Below are 17,062 nucleotides of genomic sequence, written 5' to 3' on the forward strand. Positions count from 1 at the left end.
TTTCCTTCTGATTTTTGTGTGTTTTTTTAAGCTTAGGAATTTCATGAATTTTAACCTAATGCTCAGATAAAAGAGGGAGAAGATGAGGTGTACGTTGTTTCATTATGGTACCTTAAGACATAGACTGTCAACATACACATGACTTCTGAAAAGGAACATTTATTACTTTCACAATGAAATATTTTCTCCTATTTCCTTCAAATATATGGCCTTCTTATTCTACCCCCCACCCACTTCCTTTTTGAGTAGGGACTCAGGAGAAATTTCCAATGGTACTAACAAACAGGGTCCAAGGGGTGGCTGCCCCTCAAGGTCCATCCACGTTGTCACAAATGGCCGGATCTCATCAGTTCTTAGGGCCGAGTAGCATTCCATTGTGTATACATACCACGTCTTCTTTATCCGTTCTTCCCTTGATGGGCACCTAGGTTGCTTCCAAGTTTTGGCTGTTGTGAATAATGCTGCAGTGAACCTAGGGGTGCATGTGTCTTTCTGCATTGGTGTTTTCAAGTTCTTTGGATGAATACCCAGCAGTGGGCTCGTTGGATCATATATATGGTAGATGTATTCTTAGTTTTCCGAGGCTACTCCATACTGCTTTCCATAGTGGCTGCACCAGTCTGCACTCCCACCAGCAGTGTAGGAGAGTTCCCTTCTCTCCACATCCTCTCCCACACTGTGTCTTGTCTCGTTAATTAGAGCCATTCTGAGCAGAGTAAGGTGACCTCTCCTTGTAGTTTTGATTTGCCTTTCTCTGATGGCTAAAGACGTGGAGCCCCTTTCCATAGGCTGGTTGGCCATCCGTATGTCTTCTTTGGAGAGATCACTGCTCAGATCTTTAGCCCGTCTTCTTATGTGGGTTGTTGATTTTTGTTGTTGTTGAGCTGTGTGAGTTCTGTCTGTATTTTGGATATAAACCCCTTATCCGATTTATGGTTTGCAAGTATGTTCTCCCGGTTGTTAGGTTGTGTTTTGGTTTTGTGGATGGTTTCCTTTGCCGTGCAGAAGATTTCTTTTACTTTGATGCCGTCCCATTTGTTCCTTTTGTGTTTTGTTTGCATTGCCCAGTCAGACGTGGTACTTGAAAATAGGCTGCTAAGACTGATGTCAAAGAGCATACTGCCTATGTTTTCTTGTAGGCGTTGCGTGGTTTCGGGTGTGACATTCAAGTCAAACCCGAGGAGGCTGCAGTTCCCCGAGAGAGAGCGTAGCGGGGACCCTGCGTCCCTGTCAGCGCACCTTGCCGCTCCGCGGAGGTCCTAAGCAGCGTGTGGGCGGGGCCCGAGGAGTTCTCCCAGGAGGGTGTCCCTGTCCCTGTCGCTGTCCGCAGTCCACCGCCGGAGGGGGGGCGGGGCAGCGGCCGGGCAGCGTCTGGGCGGCGGCGCGGGCGCGCGCGCGCAAGGAGAGGAGCGCGCGGCTGCTGGGCCGCCGTCCTGGGAGGCGTGGGAGGCGTCGGCCAGCCGCGCCTGCCTGCCCAGAGCCGAGCCCGGCGGAGTCCGGCCGCGCTGTGCTGCTCTCTCCCGGGCCGGGCTCGTCCGTTCCCCCGGCGTCCGTGGACGCCGCTCCGTGTCCCCGCTGGGCACAGCAGCCCGGGCCGTGCACAGCCACGGCCGCTAGCCTGAGGAGGCCGTCCTTCAGCTCCCGCTCTTCCTGCTCGCCGGACACGGACGACCGGGGCGCCTGCGAAGATGATTCCATCTGGGAGAGGTACCTGGGGGCGTGGGCCTCGGGGCTGGTGAGAGGCGAGTGTCACTGTTCTCTGTGCAGAGCAGCAGCTCTCACCTCAGCTTGGCCACTGCGGTTTGGTGCCTCAATCTGTGATAGAAAGAATGCAAAAAAGACAGGATATGTTCACCATGAAAAAGTCCTACAACAGATTTTCTATTTGTAGGTAAAATAGCATTCACTGTATTTTTGTTTGTTGGTTGATTGATAGGTTTTATACGATTACCTCGAATGGAATTCTCAGGGCAAAATCTACCATTACTTGGATTCACATCTGAGATATACTATTTATAGATATTTCAGGGGCCAGTACTGAGGCAGTTCATGGCCATATATCCTGATCTCTAACTGTAGCTATTTCCCGAAGGGACACGGGATGGAATGGTAATACCATTGATGATGGACTTCATATGATGATTTTGATGAACTCTGAATTGTCTCAACTAAGGAAAACCGTTTGTATAATCAACCATAATTTACTGGAAACAAAACTTTGAGTCAATCAGCATGCCTTTCTATATGTTGGTAAATTTCAATAAAAAATATTTTTAAAAAATCATTTAGTTCTCCAAAGAAGATCTATCTGCAAATGGCCAGTAAACACATGAAAAACTGCTCTATGTTACTAATCACTAGGGAAATGCAAATCAAAACTACAATGAGATGCCACTTCATATCCATTAGGATGGCTACTATCAAAAAAACAATTGTTGTGGAGGAGGTGGAGAAAGTGGAAACAATGTGCACTGTTGATAGGAATGTAAAGTGATGCAGCCACTATGGAAAACAGTACAGTGGTTTCACAGAATTTTAAAAAAGAATACATATCATCTAACAATTACATTTTTGGTATATCCAAAAGAATTGAAAACAACATCTTGAAGAGGCATTTGAAACCCATGTTTGTAGCAACATTATTCACAATAGCCAAAAGATGGAAGCGAGCCAAGTATCAATTGACAAATGGGTGGATAAACAAAATATGGTATATATATACAATGATGGATTATTCAGACTTAAAGGAAAGAAATTCTGGTACATACTACAGCATGGATAAACCTTGAAGACGTAATGTTAAGTGAAATGAGCCAGTCACAAAAAGACAAATGTCGTATGACTCCACTAATATGAGATACCTAGAGCAGTCATATTATAGAGACAGAAAGAAGAGTGTTGGTTGCCACGGGTCGGGGGAAAGGGGGAAAAGGGAGTTGTTGTTTAACAGATATGGAGTTTCAGTTTTGCAAAATGAAACTAGTTTTGAAAATTGTTTGCACAACAGTGTGAATATATTTAACACTCCTGAACTGTACAATTAAAAATGGTTAACATTTAAAGTGGTTAAGATGGTAAATTTTATGTTATGTGTAGTTTACCACAATTAAAAATAAAAAAGGAAAGCCCATTTAAAAATCATTTAGCATACGTCTAGAAAATACAGTGCACCAAGCTGAGGGAAAACCTCCTCTTGCCCATCACCCCCTGCCCCTCCCACACGCATCCCACACACGTGCGAACACTGGTTTAATGCACAGCTGAACTGGAGAGAAATCCCCAGCTGCCACAAATGAGAGGGAGAGCAGCAAGCCCATATAGAGACCCAACAGCCCATGGGAATATCAGAAGCGAAGCAGGGCTTCAGGGTGAGAAGTTAGTGTTTTAGTTGCTGAGAGATAAAGCTCCCAGCCTTGCCTCTGGAACTGTGAAGTGCTATTTAGGCTCTGAAATAGGGGCAAGAAAAACTGGGCTGGGCTGGACTGGGCAAGCTGCTAAGTTCTGCTGCCCACTTGGGGCCCTGAATAGAAGCAGTGTCACACATGAGAAAGCAGAACCAGGAGCCTTCACTATGGGGAAGCACGGGTTCTAATTTCACACTGCCTTTGTGAAGCATGAACGTGTTGAAAAACATGAACACTGAGAAAAAGTGGGTCCCAAACTGGAGATATCCACAGAGCCACTTCAAACATAAACATGCCGTTGTCAGAACCCAGGACACATGAGACTTGCTTGGAAAGCAACTCAGTAAATATGAGATGACAGTCAAAAATTACAGACTACATCAATTAATGAAGGAAAGAAAGCCACCAAGTGTGACAAATGGAAAAATGAATACCTAAAGAACCTTGTATTACAAATAAAATTTTGAAAGAGATTTTTAAATAATATGTGTAAAAGAAATAAAGAAGGTAGTATAATTGTTTCAATTATATTGAAAGCTGTACACTCATGAGTTGTGCATTGTATGTGTATATGTGTATGTAAGTATCCGTACATGTATATACCTAAGTATATACTTAAGTAAATTAAAAAAAAACCTTGGAAAACTAAAATAACATAAAATAAAAGATAAATAACATAGAAGGTGGTATGGGAACTTCTAGAAAAAAGCCCTCTATATTCCTTTGTTTTTTTTCAGAAACAAATGGAGACTATAATTAGTTTTGAAACTTGCTAAATATACATGTTAAAAATATGAGTGTCATTTCTTAAAAATATGTACTAATAGAGGGGGAAAAAACCAAGAGAATCAATCAAACGAATAAAACAGGAAAAGAGGGAATTTACAGGGGAAAAGAAACATGGTTAGGAGGAATCACCAAAAAACCCAGCAAAATTAAGTATAAATATATGCTTGTTATTATAGTAAAGATAAACCAATTAAACATACCTAATAAAGATCCTCAAACTGGATTTTTTTTAATGCAGTTGTATGCTATTTACGAGAGACAATCATAGAAAGGTTGGAAATAAAGGAGTGAAAAAAATTAGATAAGTGCTAAATCAAGAAGACAAAAAAAATAACAGATTAGAGAATTGGGAAAACTTAATAACAAGCTTGGTGTAAGAGTTAAATAATCAACCTAACACATAGAGAATTTCATTCTTTTCAGGCAGACATAGAGCACTTATGACAATTTACCATATTCAAGAACAATAAATTCAAGAAATTTTTTTTTTAAGATTTTATTTTTTTCCTTTTTTCTCCCCAAAGCCCCCTGGTACATAGTTGTATATTGTTTGTTCTGGGTCCTTCTAGTTGTGGCATGTGGGACGCTGCCTCAGCGTGGTTTGATGAGCAGTGCCATGTCCGCGCCCAGGATTCAAACCAACAAAACACTGGGCCGCCTGCAGCGGAGCGCACGAACTTAACCACTCGGCCACGGGGCCAGCCCCAAATTCAATAAATTTTTATAAATGTATATATATTTCAGTAAATTTTAAGTAAATCTAGATAACCAATATTACGCAAAACATATTTTCTAACCAAAATGCAATAACACTGCAAGCAATAGAAAGATATTTATCACCACTTCTACTTTAGTTTGGGAGGTTAAAAAAATACTTCAAATTAATTAAAGAGGGAAGAAGAAATCTTACTGAAAAATAGGACATTAAAATTAGCAACTGAAAAGATCCACAGGAAGTTAGAACTAGAACAGAGTTAGCCTGTAGAGTGAGCAGATGATTGAAATTAAAAGATAAGAGAAAAAAAATAAGGCAAAGCAAAGAAATACTAAAGGATCAAAAAACAAAAGTAAGTTGTTTCTTAGAGATCAATGTAATGAAGAAACCTCTGGTAATACTGGTTAAGAAGAGAAAGAAGGCACAGATAAACAGTATTTAGAATGACAAAAGGGCACATAATAGATAGTAAAGATTTTAAACCTCATAAGAGAACACTACGAATAAAATTGTCCAATGCATTTGAAAACAGGTAAAACAGTTTTCTAGAAAAAATATAATTTTCCAAAACCAATTGGACACCTCTGTGAAGTGAGATTTTTATTCCCATTAGACAGAAGAACAGTGATGCTTAGAGGGTCTGAATGACTTTCTCGAAGTTAAAAAGCCAGTAAGTCCACCATTTTTAGGGGAACAACATTTGGGTAGTGGAAAGATGCACATTTTAGAGTCAGACAGTTTCAAATTTGAGCTTTTATCATTTACCTCATAAGTGGCCCTTGGACAGGCTGGGCCTCTCTGAGTAAAATGGGAGTCATATAATTGCTGTTTAACAGTCTGGTTTTTATGAAGATTAAATAAGGGTCTATCTGAAGACACTTGTCAAATTAGAATGCCCTGTGCAAATGTAAGTAGTAATATCACTTACTAATTTTTATTTTTTTCTTAGATTTGTCAGTAACACATTTTCTAGATTAGAATAAGCACTTCCTAACAGATAAGTGCATTAGGATACTTTCTATTTATTTATCTGTGTCTGTGCATCCACCTCCATATCTCCTGACTCTCTCTACATACAAAACCATGAATAATCTATTCTGGAAATTTAAACACCCTGACTCTTGAAAAGTATTGCTAATGATGGAACATTTTCTAGATTAGAATAAGCACTTCCTAACAGATAAGTGCATTAGGATACTTTCTATTTATTTATCTGTGTCTGTGCATCCACCTCCATATCTCCTGACTCTCTCTACATACAAAACCATGAATAATCTATTCTGGAAATTTAAACACCCTGACTCTTGAAAAGTATTGCTAATGATGGATACTTTCTTAATGTGCTGATTCAGTATTTGCTTCCTATAATACATCATTTTCGCCCTGTAATTATACACACTAAAATAGCTAGATAAATTCCCTATTTGGCAATTCATTGTTCTAACTCGCACTGAATGCCTGGTTTATTGTGTTCATTCAGCAGAGAAGTTTTTCTGAAAGCTGCACTCTGATACAACAACCAGCCTTTTTTCCCCGCATCCCACCCCTCTCCCACACAGAATTCTAGTCAATCTAAACCCCTTATGAGAAATATCCCATATCCATTATGATTTCCTACCTCGATGCCTTTCCACAGGCTGTCCTTTCTGCCTAGAATTTACCCTCCTTCTCCCTCTTTGTGATCTCTGCCTGACTTTTAACCATTATTTTTTGCCCAGATCAGGTGTCACTTTTTCCTTACAGTCTCTGGTTGGCCCCAGAACACAATGCTGATTATATCCCCTACTGTCCTCTAGCACTTCCTTATATAATTTATATGATAATTATACTGTCTTACATGCTAGTAATTTGGGTTTGGATGTATCTTCTCTTCTGGATTATAGATACCGGTGTCTGTATCCTGCACTATTTTTAATCCCTTGATGCCTTGTACATATCAAGCATTCAATCAATAATTGTTTAATGAGAAATGGAAAAGGCTGCCATCAGTGGAAAATTTATATATAGGAGTTTGAAAGTACCACAGTTCCAAATGAGAGGATGTGGTGTTCCTATCATTTCATTTTAGTTTTATCTCCTGCATTCATACTTATTTCCAGGAAAGGAAACCTCTAAAAGAAAAATGAGAGTGATAACGATTTTAATTAACAATGTTAAATGTTTACTTGGTACTGATTAAAACACTGAAAAAGTTTAAAAAATAAAACTTAACCATCTACTTAGGAATGCATACTACATATTGCTTGTAGTCATACTACATGACAAATACTTTTTAAAAATTATTGAAAGGAATATTCAGCACATTTCCTCAAAACATTCACTGGTATATCAGGGAAGCAATATATCTGTAGTGACAGTGTGAGGTGTATTATGAAATTAGGCCAAATAGCAAAAACAGGAATTTTCCTTCATCACCTCTCTTTTTTTAATTTAATTTTTAAAGATATGCATCAGTTGGTGTTTAGAAAAAGAAATTTATCATTAACAAACTATATCAGTGTCTTAATGTATTCATATACAGGATTGCTGTTGTTATCAGTTATTTATATTGGGGACTTAAAATAAAGTATAGTTTAAAATTAATTTTGCCAGCATACATTTTATAGAGAGAGAGAAGTAGAGAGAGAATCTAATATAAAATATTTTAATCCATTTTGCTTTTTGAACTAAACTTTCCTTTGTGTTTTTGCCGGAATAGAAGTCATTATGCTAGATTACCCCCTTTAAGATCTGTAGCTGTGTGCTTTGCATTTGTAAGTTTCATCTATACATAAATAATTTCAGAGACCACATCCCGCTGGGGTCTTCTTTTTTCACGTGCAGAAACTTAGACTTTCTTGGATTTAGAGATTGTCTCTTGTGAAATCTGATGCTATTTATGATGCAAAGTATACAAATAAGAAAAGCAAAATATTTATGAATAATTTATCTGCCTCCTCCATGTTCATTGTCCAGTTTCTTAGCTGACATTTAATTATAATAATAAACACATTTTAACAGTTTTATCCAAGTAGTAACACTCATAATATATTTGACTACCCTTCATTTTAGGCCAAAACCTTACATTTTTAGTTAGTCCCTTTTACATTTTTTAAACTATTCTTCAGTTCATACTTCATCTGAAAAGTAGTCTGTGAGTTATTTCTCACTAAAGAACACTGTAAGACTTTTAGTATAATGATAAAGGCTGAGACTAGAATTGCATGTGTTTGATGAATATCAAATAACAATGGCGAGTCTTGGTTCATCAAATATTGCTGCAACTTAGCAACGAGGATCTGGTACTGCAGAGCTGAAGTCTGGGGAGCTTGGGATTTGTCAAAGAGGGGACATAGGGAGCAATAGGGACAAGAGGAAGGAAAATGCAAGACTGGAGTTGATCCTGGAAATGTGAGTTTGGATCAGTGTCAGAGAGCCTTATTTAGGAATTTCATTTGATTTTTTTTTTTTTTTAAGATTTTATTTCTTTCCTTTTTCTCCCCAAAGCCCCCCAGTACATAGTTGTATATTCTTCGTTGTGGGTCCTTCTAGTTGTGGCATGTGGGACGCTGCCTCAGTGTGGTTTGATGAGCAGTGCCATGTCTGCTCCCAGGATTCGAACCAACGAAACACTGGGCCGCCTGCAGCAGAGCGCGCGAACTTAACCACTCAGCCATGGGGCCAGCCCCCGAATTTAATTTGATTTTTATAGGTACATTTTCATAGGTGTGGAAATCATACTGGCAAAGATTTTAGGTGAATGACTTTATGTGATACCCAGATGTGGATATGACATAGTGAGATATAGTTCTCTTCCAGATATACTAAATATATTAAGGAGAAAATTGGTTGGCACTATCAGGATTTTAACAGTTGGCAGGAAACATTATCTAACTAGAAATTGATAATGTGTTTTCATTCCATTTTTATTATAACTATCTTCTGTTCTTGGCAACTGTGTTTGGTTGTATTATTGTTCAAATTATCTGCTGCACTCGCTGGGGAAAGATTAGATTTCCCTCGCCCATTCAGTCCTGTTCACATGACTTGCTCTGGCCAAGGAAATGAGTGTGGAACCAAGCTGTGTCACTTCCGAGCTGAAACTTTAAGAGCAAGGATTTGCCGTGTCCTCTTTTCCCTTTGGAGTAAAGTTGGCAATGTCCCAGAATAGATGTTCCTTTAGCTATGGTCACAGAGTACAGAAATGTGGAGCAGACCCACCAGTGACCTCAGATGGACCTGTAATGTGAGCAAGAAACTAACTCAGTTTGTGGACTGGGATTTGGGGCTCTGTTGTTACCTCTGCATAACCTATTCTCTTCTGACTGGTAAAGCAAGATGAACTGTATTCCACTGTGGAAATGGCAGAAAAATTTTTAATTTAAGTTATAAAAGGAAGCTCATTTCTTTCAAACTATTAAACAAATAATAGTACAAGGAGAAGAAAAATATGGTAAATAATCACAAAAGGAGTTACCAAGTGCCTTAAGTTTGGGGAACACTGCTCTAGGTGGTAGGGAGCTGTTAAGGCTTTTAAGTCGGGGCTAACGTGAATGGCTTTGGGTTTAGAAGTTAAAATTCTGATAGAAAAAGGAAGAATTTTTAAAAGAACAGGTAGATGGTAAGGCAGGGCATTTGAAATTTATTAATATAAGGGATGTGGAGGGGTACCATCTGCATTTTAAAATATATTTGTATGTATTTAAATTTATTTTTAAAAATTAATATTTTAAAAATGATAAACTATTTTATATAAATACATTATTATATTATAATTAAAATTATAAAATATATATTTTTTAATACAGACACATAAAAGGAAGATTATCATCTTTCTATGATACAGAAAGAAGAACAGCGTTGGAAATCCAAATACTCTCAGAAAGTTTCTTGCTAGGGGTCAGCCCGGTGGCACAGGGGTTAAGTTTGCACGTGCTGCTTCTGCTGCCCAGGGTTCGCCGGTTTGGATCCTGGGTGCCGACATGGCACCGCTTGGCAAAAGCCATGCTGTGGCATGCGTCCCACATATAAAGTAGAGGAATATGGGCATGGATGTTAGCTCAGGGCTAGTCTTCCTCAGCAAAAAGAGGAGGATTGGCAGCAGATGTTAGCTCAGGGCTAATCTTCCTCCAAAAAAAAAAAAAGTTTCTCGCTAGACTGCATGTGTGAACTAAACCCAGTTTTTCAGATTAAAGAGCTGCTGCCTCAATACACATCATTTAGTATTCAAGTCCTTCCTACTCTCATGGTTTCAGTGCCAGCTTTAAAAAAATAAACAAAATAGTTTTTCCATTATGTATGATCTTGGTTTACAGGTTCTTACTGTTTGTACAGCAATGACTGCGTGTTTTATCACTTGGAATTTGCATAGACATTCATGAACTGGTATCAGTCAGAACCCCTATGGCTTCAAAATGATGCACGAATGGCAAGTGGAAACTATCAGAACACATTACTTTGTCCCCATGATTTCTAGGAAGAGCTCATTATAACGCCCTTCACTGTATCATGACTGGTCTTTTATTGTGACAAGTGCTGTTTTTTCCGTCTAAGAATTTTATTTTTAAAATAAATATTTCCAAGTATTTGCCAACTTCATTTTGATTCCAGAGACACATGTGCCCTGGAACCCTCTAAAAAATAAAATAGATAAAAATTTATTTTTCCTTATTGTTGTTGTTTATTTGATATATGAGTTACAGGGAAAAGATTGGATATAGACCTATTCTGTATGGACAAACCCATAAATGTTAATACTCTTATGTTTAATTATTGATAGTTGGATTTTATAACAGAATTTAAATCTTATTCACATTGGTAAGGTATTTGTAGCTGGAAGTATGAAGAGTTTTTTCTAAAGTCATTTTGTAACATTGGAATTTGATATTGTGCTACATGCTATTAAAAATGTATTAAAAAGACACAGACATTACCTCAAGATTGATAATCTAGGACAGATAGATAGCAACCTTTATACAAGCCTACTTAAAAATTATTGTAAAGAAATGAATGTTCCTTTTACAAATACATAAAGAAAGAAAAGTATTTACCATGTACACTGCTTAGGGTCAAGGACATTGCAAGAGAACGTGTGAAAATATGTCGTAGAATGTGCAAATATGGAATGAGTTTTATAAGTCAACTCTGGCTTTTAGGAATTTCAAATAATGGAAGGCTTGAGGAATAAAAGTTTATGGCAAACTATGGGACAGAGTATTTCAGATACAAAACATGGATTGTAAATGTTTACAAAATTGGGTGTTCCAACCCTAAAAAATATTTTTAAATAAGGGAATTCCCCCATCACAATGCCTTACGTGAACTTTTTATGACATAACTGAGGTAAAAAATTTCCAAACTATAAAACCATTTATAAATCATTAATTTCTTCTCAGCTTTTAAGGTTCATGAAAATATATCGTATATTATTCTTTATTCTCTTTTCCAGCTTCATTGAGGTATGATTGACAAAAATTGTATATATTTAGGTTGTACCACATGATTTTTTAAGGTGTACAACATGGTAATTTAGTACAGTGTGTATACATTGTGAAATGCTTACCACAATCAAGTTAACACGTCCAGCACCTCACACAGTTACCTTTTGTGTGTGTGTTTGTGTTGAGAGCTTTTAAGATGTACTCTCGGCAGATTTCAAGTACGTAATACAATCCTATTAACTCTACTCACCATGCTGGACATTAAATCCCTAGATCTTATCCATCTTCTAAGTGAAAGTCTGGCCCTTTGACCAATATTGCCACTGGCAACTGCCGTCCCACTTTCTCATTCTATGAGCTTGCCTTTTTTAGGTTCCACATATAAGTGAGATCATACAGCATTTGTGATTCTGCATCTGACTTATTTCACTTAGCATTATGCTCTCCTGGTTCATCCATGTCCTCTCGAATGGGAAGATTTCCTTTTTATGGTTGAATAATATTCCATTGCATATGTATACCACGTTTTCTTTATCCATTCGTCTGTGGATGGGCACAGGTTGTTTCCATATCTTGGCTCTTGTGAATAATGCTGCAGTAACGTTTTTTATTCTTAATGAAGATTTCATTGAAAGCTTAAAAATGAGATTGATGTGTAATACGTGGAAACGCATTTATTAAGGCATTCGAGCCATCAAACTTCTGAAGCTTCGGGGATGGGAAACTATTGTTCATATAACTATACTGTTTTGTTTTCTGTGAGTGCAGGCTAGTTGACTGAAAACCGATTGACAATGGGAAATCATCTCATTTGTTTTAACATTGAGCTTTTAGGAAGTACTTGATTGTATAGACCTATTGTTACTTTTTAATTATTTGGCTTAGGAAACAGGCATTCAGAATTCTGCTCAGGAGAATCAAGGGACGAAGGAAAGGGGCAGAGCAGTGTTGAGTCAACGTTTTCTATTTCAGTAATGTCTGAAGCTTTTCTACATCTGTGCATTCAAACTCTAGTTTTCATCTGGAGGAAAGTGTGTATGAAACGTCTTATCTGCATTTATTATGCCTATTTAATTATTCAACAAACTGTGACTAATAACTTTGCTTATAACCCAAAATAGAATTGCAGAGCTTGGTATTGGTAAAAATTTGGGGGAGATCAACTAGGACAGTGAGACACACTTGAAAGAGAATTTCCAAGGTATCATAAAGCGGAGAAATGTCCTTGCCCTGGGCGCTGCCACAGAAGCTACTTTTAGGAACATCAGAGGTAAACAAAGGATGTTTGGCCAGAACATCCTCTTCCCTGTTAACGGAGCTATCATTGTAAGTTCTTCATGGATTCATAAGATACCTGATGTCTTGGGAGCAGTGAACATTTTAGCAAATAATTTTTGATCTATTATAACAACTTTTCTCCTTTAAATAGAAATTAAGAAGGTACACAGAAATATTTCATGTCTTTTACAATTAAACCAGGAAACGTGTTTAGTACTGCTGCCCAGTTAAGTCTGAGGATTTTTATGGCATTATTTCTGTCTGCCCTAAGCCAGGAGGGAGGCAAGTTCTGGGAAACCACGTTAGTGTAGGGGAGGAAATTTTTCCCCTACCCATCTTAGGTTCTGGACTGTGCTCTGTAACAAAAGAAAAATTAACAAGAAAAAACAAACAGAAGTTTATTAGCATGTATATCTCATATATACGGGAGAGAAACTCAGAGAGGAGTAACCCAAAGAGGTGGCTTAGAATTCAGGCTTATATAGCATCTTAAACAAAGAACAATACATTTTTAGAGAAATGACAAGACAAAGGAAAAGGACCTTGAGTCTCTAGAGGTGGCATATTGTAGGAAGGCAAATATATGAGAAAGGAGTGGGAGATAAAGGCTGTTTAGTAAAGTTCGTTATGTAGATTCCTCTGTGCCATCTACAGGCTGGTAGGGTCTAAAGTTGCTCTGTGATTAACTTTTGTCCTTCCTGTTAGAGAGGGAAGAAGGGACACCTTTGTAAATTTATATCCTGCTTTTAGGCAAATAGGGAGAGGGCAGAGAGCTTTTCCTGCATTTGCTACTGCTTAATTGCCTTCAGCTCAAAATGTCAAAAAGGCTTATTTTGGCATAATGTCTTCTGGTTCCCTTCATTTGGCAAAACTAGGAAGGGGGATCACACACCTAGGGACGTCACTTGGGTCAGAGGAGTGACCCAAGGAAGCTCAAAAGAGGAATTTGGCGTAGGAATGCACGAAATAGATTAGGAAGCATGGGTAGAGGACAAAGAGCTGGAAAATGCTATCATAAAGCTATCCAAATTGGAAGGACAAGGAAGAGAAGAAACTGGAGAAATAGAATGAAGATAAAGCAAGGCAAGCCTATACAAGTTCAAGGAATGTATATCTTGGAGCTGGCTCAGGAAGCACTCTGAGAACATAGTCAGCCTTGTCTGGAGGAGCTTTCTCATTTGTAGATCTTTCTTGGCTGGGCAAGGAGCTGCCTTTGAAGTAAGCAGAACTCCCCCAGATATATTATTGACAGAGTGCTGAGAAGACTCACTGCTTTGAGTTTGTCTTAGAGATTTAGTATTGAAATACAGTGGATATATTTTTAAATATCTGTATACAGTGGATTTTGATATTTTTAAAACATGTATTTCAAATATATTAAATGATGAGGACAGAATAGTATGTGTAGCCTTAAATTTTATGATCTACTGTGTACAAATAACTATTTTATGAATGCGGATGAAGGGCACTCTATCTTTGTTTCATTAAACCCCTCAGCAGCCATCAGTTGCTCTTCTCGACTGGCTTCTATAAATGTTTCATGTCCTGTAGTGCAGCAGTTTCGTTTCAGACAAGGCGCTGTTTTCTGCATCATGTGAGTGGCTGAGAGAATATAAATTATCCGAAGCCTGAATCTGTGGCAGATCATCCACAAGTAGAGGCTGACAGAGCCTATCCTAATTGACACGGGAGTGGAGTTGATCGTCCTGTGGATTCACCTGTGACTCGTAGCAGCAGTGGAACTTTGACTGGTGACCTCCTGCACCCCACCCCAGCACACACATACACCACCCCCAAAATGAGCAACACACAACCGTCTGGTTGTGATTTAGTCTGATTCTTTAAAAAGAGACTTTGTAGCCCTTGTGAGTTTGTGCTGAGCACTCCTTAGTGAGATGTTCAGAGAACTTAATGTTCTCCCAATACCCTTCATTCCTCTTTCATCTTCCAGGTCAAAGATGGAATGAGATGTTTCTGTGTGTGCTGCCGTTTTCAGAAGAGAAGGATAAAGTCACTCACTACCTACATTTGTGGCTCAAGGCATTCTGAAATTGGAAATGGGCCAAACCACAATGGAATAATAATATACTAGCCCAAGATAAAATAAACAATCAAGCATGCCTAGTGTATTAGATATAAAACAAATTTAAAGCATCTGATCCTCTAAGCACTTTTTATTAAACTCTTTCAAACTCTTAAAAATAGTAATGTTCAGAATTCTTGTGAATTCAGTAGAGCATTACTTTTCGCCAACTTCTCTAAGTAAAATAAAGGCAAATGGATAGAGATTCTGGCAGCAGAGCCCAAAGAGACCCATGAAAGGGTAGGTTTGTCTTTTAATCCAGTATTTTATTTTTTTAATGCATATGAATTTTCTTTTATATTCTAAAATATAGCCATATTCAGTTTAAGATTACAATTTTTATTACTTATCCATCGATTTTTCTTCAGTGAGAAAAGGAAAACTTTTATTCCTAGAAAATGTGCTATTTTATCCTGTGGCACATCAGAACATATGTAATTTGAGAAGCATGACAATAAAGCATGGACCCAACCAAGAAACAAACCCATAGTTCACACAAATTAAAAAGAACTAGGCAAATTCTTGTGAAACTGTTTCACACCAGTTCAGTATCAGTCTAAGACGCATTGTAGGCCTCATGTTACAGTTAGGATTTTTCGAACACTGTAGAGTCTACAGTATAGATAATTAAATAAGACTTGAATATCTAATTGAATTTCTGGAATTAAAAAAAAATGCTCAGAACAGAAGGGAAAGTATTTCAGAAATCTATGGCTCCATAATATCACTAATGGACTCTGAAACATGAACACGAACAGGTTATTCTACTTCTGCAGCTTTTTTGGCTATATTTATTTGACATTTGGCTCTCTTTTATAGAATGGTGGACGTGATATAATTTAACTAAAATAACAGTTAACTATTTTTCCCAGACTGGAAATGTAAGAAGTGACTTTCATTGTGGCTAGCATATACTGAGATACTTTTCAAAGCTAATAATCCTCATGCACTTAAGTACAAACGCATTCATTCTTAAGTTTGTAAAAATGTTCAACTCATTTTCATTAAATCTTATACAATTATGACAATGCTTAATATTATCAGAATCTTAATTAAATTTCTTTAGAGAGTCAGTATGTTATTTGACATGATAAAATCAGCTCTCAAGCCCTCTTGTGTTTTTCCTGAAGTAATAGAGTTTTCCAATTTACCTTTGATTTTTAAAAAGTTTAGGCTAATAAAAAAAAGGTCCAATGAGGAAATTATGAATAATTTATTAAATGTCTTTGATTAGCTTAGTCCTCATAACCTATCAATTGCTGTCTCTACATCTGTAGCTCATTTCCTTGGGAGGTAAAGCAATGTCATTAAAACTCCAGAAATAGAATCTACGTCAGAATGGTTGATTAATTTTTGAAGTCCCTAGTCTTCACATTTTTAAGTCACTTTAACTCTTAATTGTCATAAATAAAACAGTGCAGGCAAAATTTAAGAGAGTATTCCTGATCAGTTTTCCTCCTCTTGGAAGATGTTATTATGGCCTTACAGAATTTGGCAATATAATATTGATGAAGTAATAGGAAATCACTCATATTGGAAATGGTCCAAAATTGAAGCTTTCAAAAGATGGAGTGTTACCTAAGATATGGCATTGTAGGCTTCAGAGAATTCCCAAGAATGATATTCTTCAATGTAAAATGGAAACTCCAATTTAAAATGTGTGTAGTATAGGAGCTGTGTTTAATTAATATTGCAAATTAAATCTTTTTAATTATTATTTAAAATTTTAACTCAAACAGCAGGCCTACTTGGATTCAGGGATGGTAGTGGCAGCAGCAGTGTTTTTAAATCTTACTGAATCTTTTTCACCCCCCCCCCCCCCAGTTAAAAAAAAACATTTGCAAGGAATGACCTTATTTAAATCTTGATTCAAACAAATTGTGAAAAAAATCTTTTTCAAAGACAATCAGGGAAATCTGAACAGTGACAGGCTCCTTAATGCTATCAAGAAATTATTGTTAATTTTTTCAATGGAAAAATTCTATTGTTTTCATATTTTTAAAAAGTCCTTGCAGAGATACATACAGAAATAGTTACAGATGAAATAATATGTTATCTGTCATTTGCCTCAGAATAATCTAGAAGAGGTGAGAGTTAGTGCGGGTTTAGATGAAAAGAACTGGCAATGTATTTACAGTTGTTGAAAGTTCATTATGGATATATCAGTATCAAATGTGTATATGAATTATACTGGTAGTCTTTTCAATATATTTGAATGTATAATAAAGGAACAGGTTATATCAAAATAAATGCTGGCCTAGATCAATGACTAAAAATTAAAACAAAAAATGGTAGTTAAGAAGCAAACAGGAGAAATAACATAAAATGGATTGTGAAAATATATGCAATTAAGGCAACAGAAATCTTAAAGAAG

At 37.2% G+C, this 17,062-nt stretch overlaps 1 protein-coding gene across 1 annotated transcript in view; it reads left to right on the forward strand.

Annotated features, from left to right (window-relative positions):
* Positions 1–17,062, forward strand: part of LOC138918159 (uncharacterized) — an 80,728-nt gene that overhangs the window by 6,707 nt on the left and 56,959 nt on the right. Inside the window, exon 2 of the mRNA XM_070238355.1 lies at positions 1,185–1,707. Within this exon, the coding sequence (XP_070094456.1) occupies positions 1,185–1,707 (523 nt within the window). The remainder of the gene's footprint in view (positions 1–1,184; positions 1,708–17,062) is intronic.

This window comes from Equus caballus, chromosome 16, assembly GCF_041296265.1.
Source record: "Equus caballus isolate H_3958 breed thoroughbred chromosome 16, TB-T2T, whole genome shotgun sequence".
NCBI classification, from domain to species: Eukaryota; Metazoa; Chordata; class Mammalia; order Perissodactyla; family Equidae; genus Equus; species Equus caballus.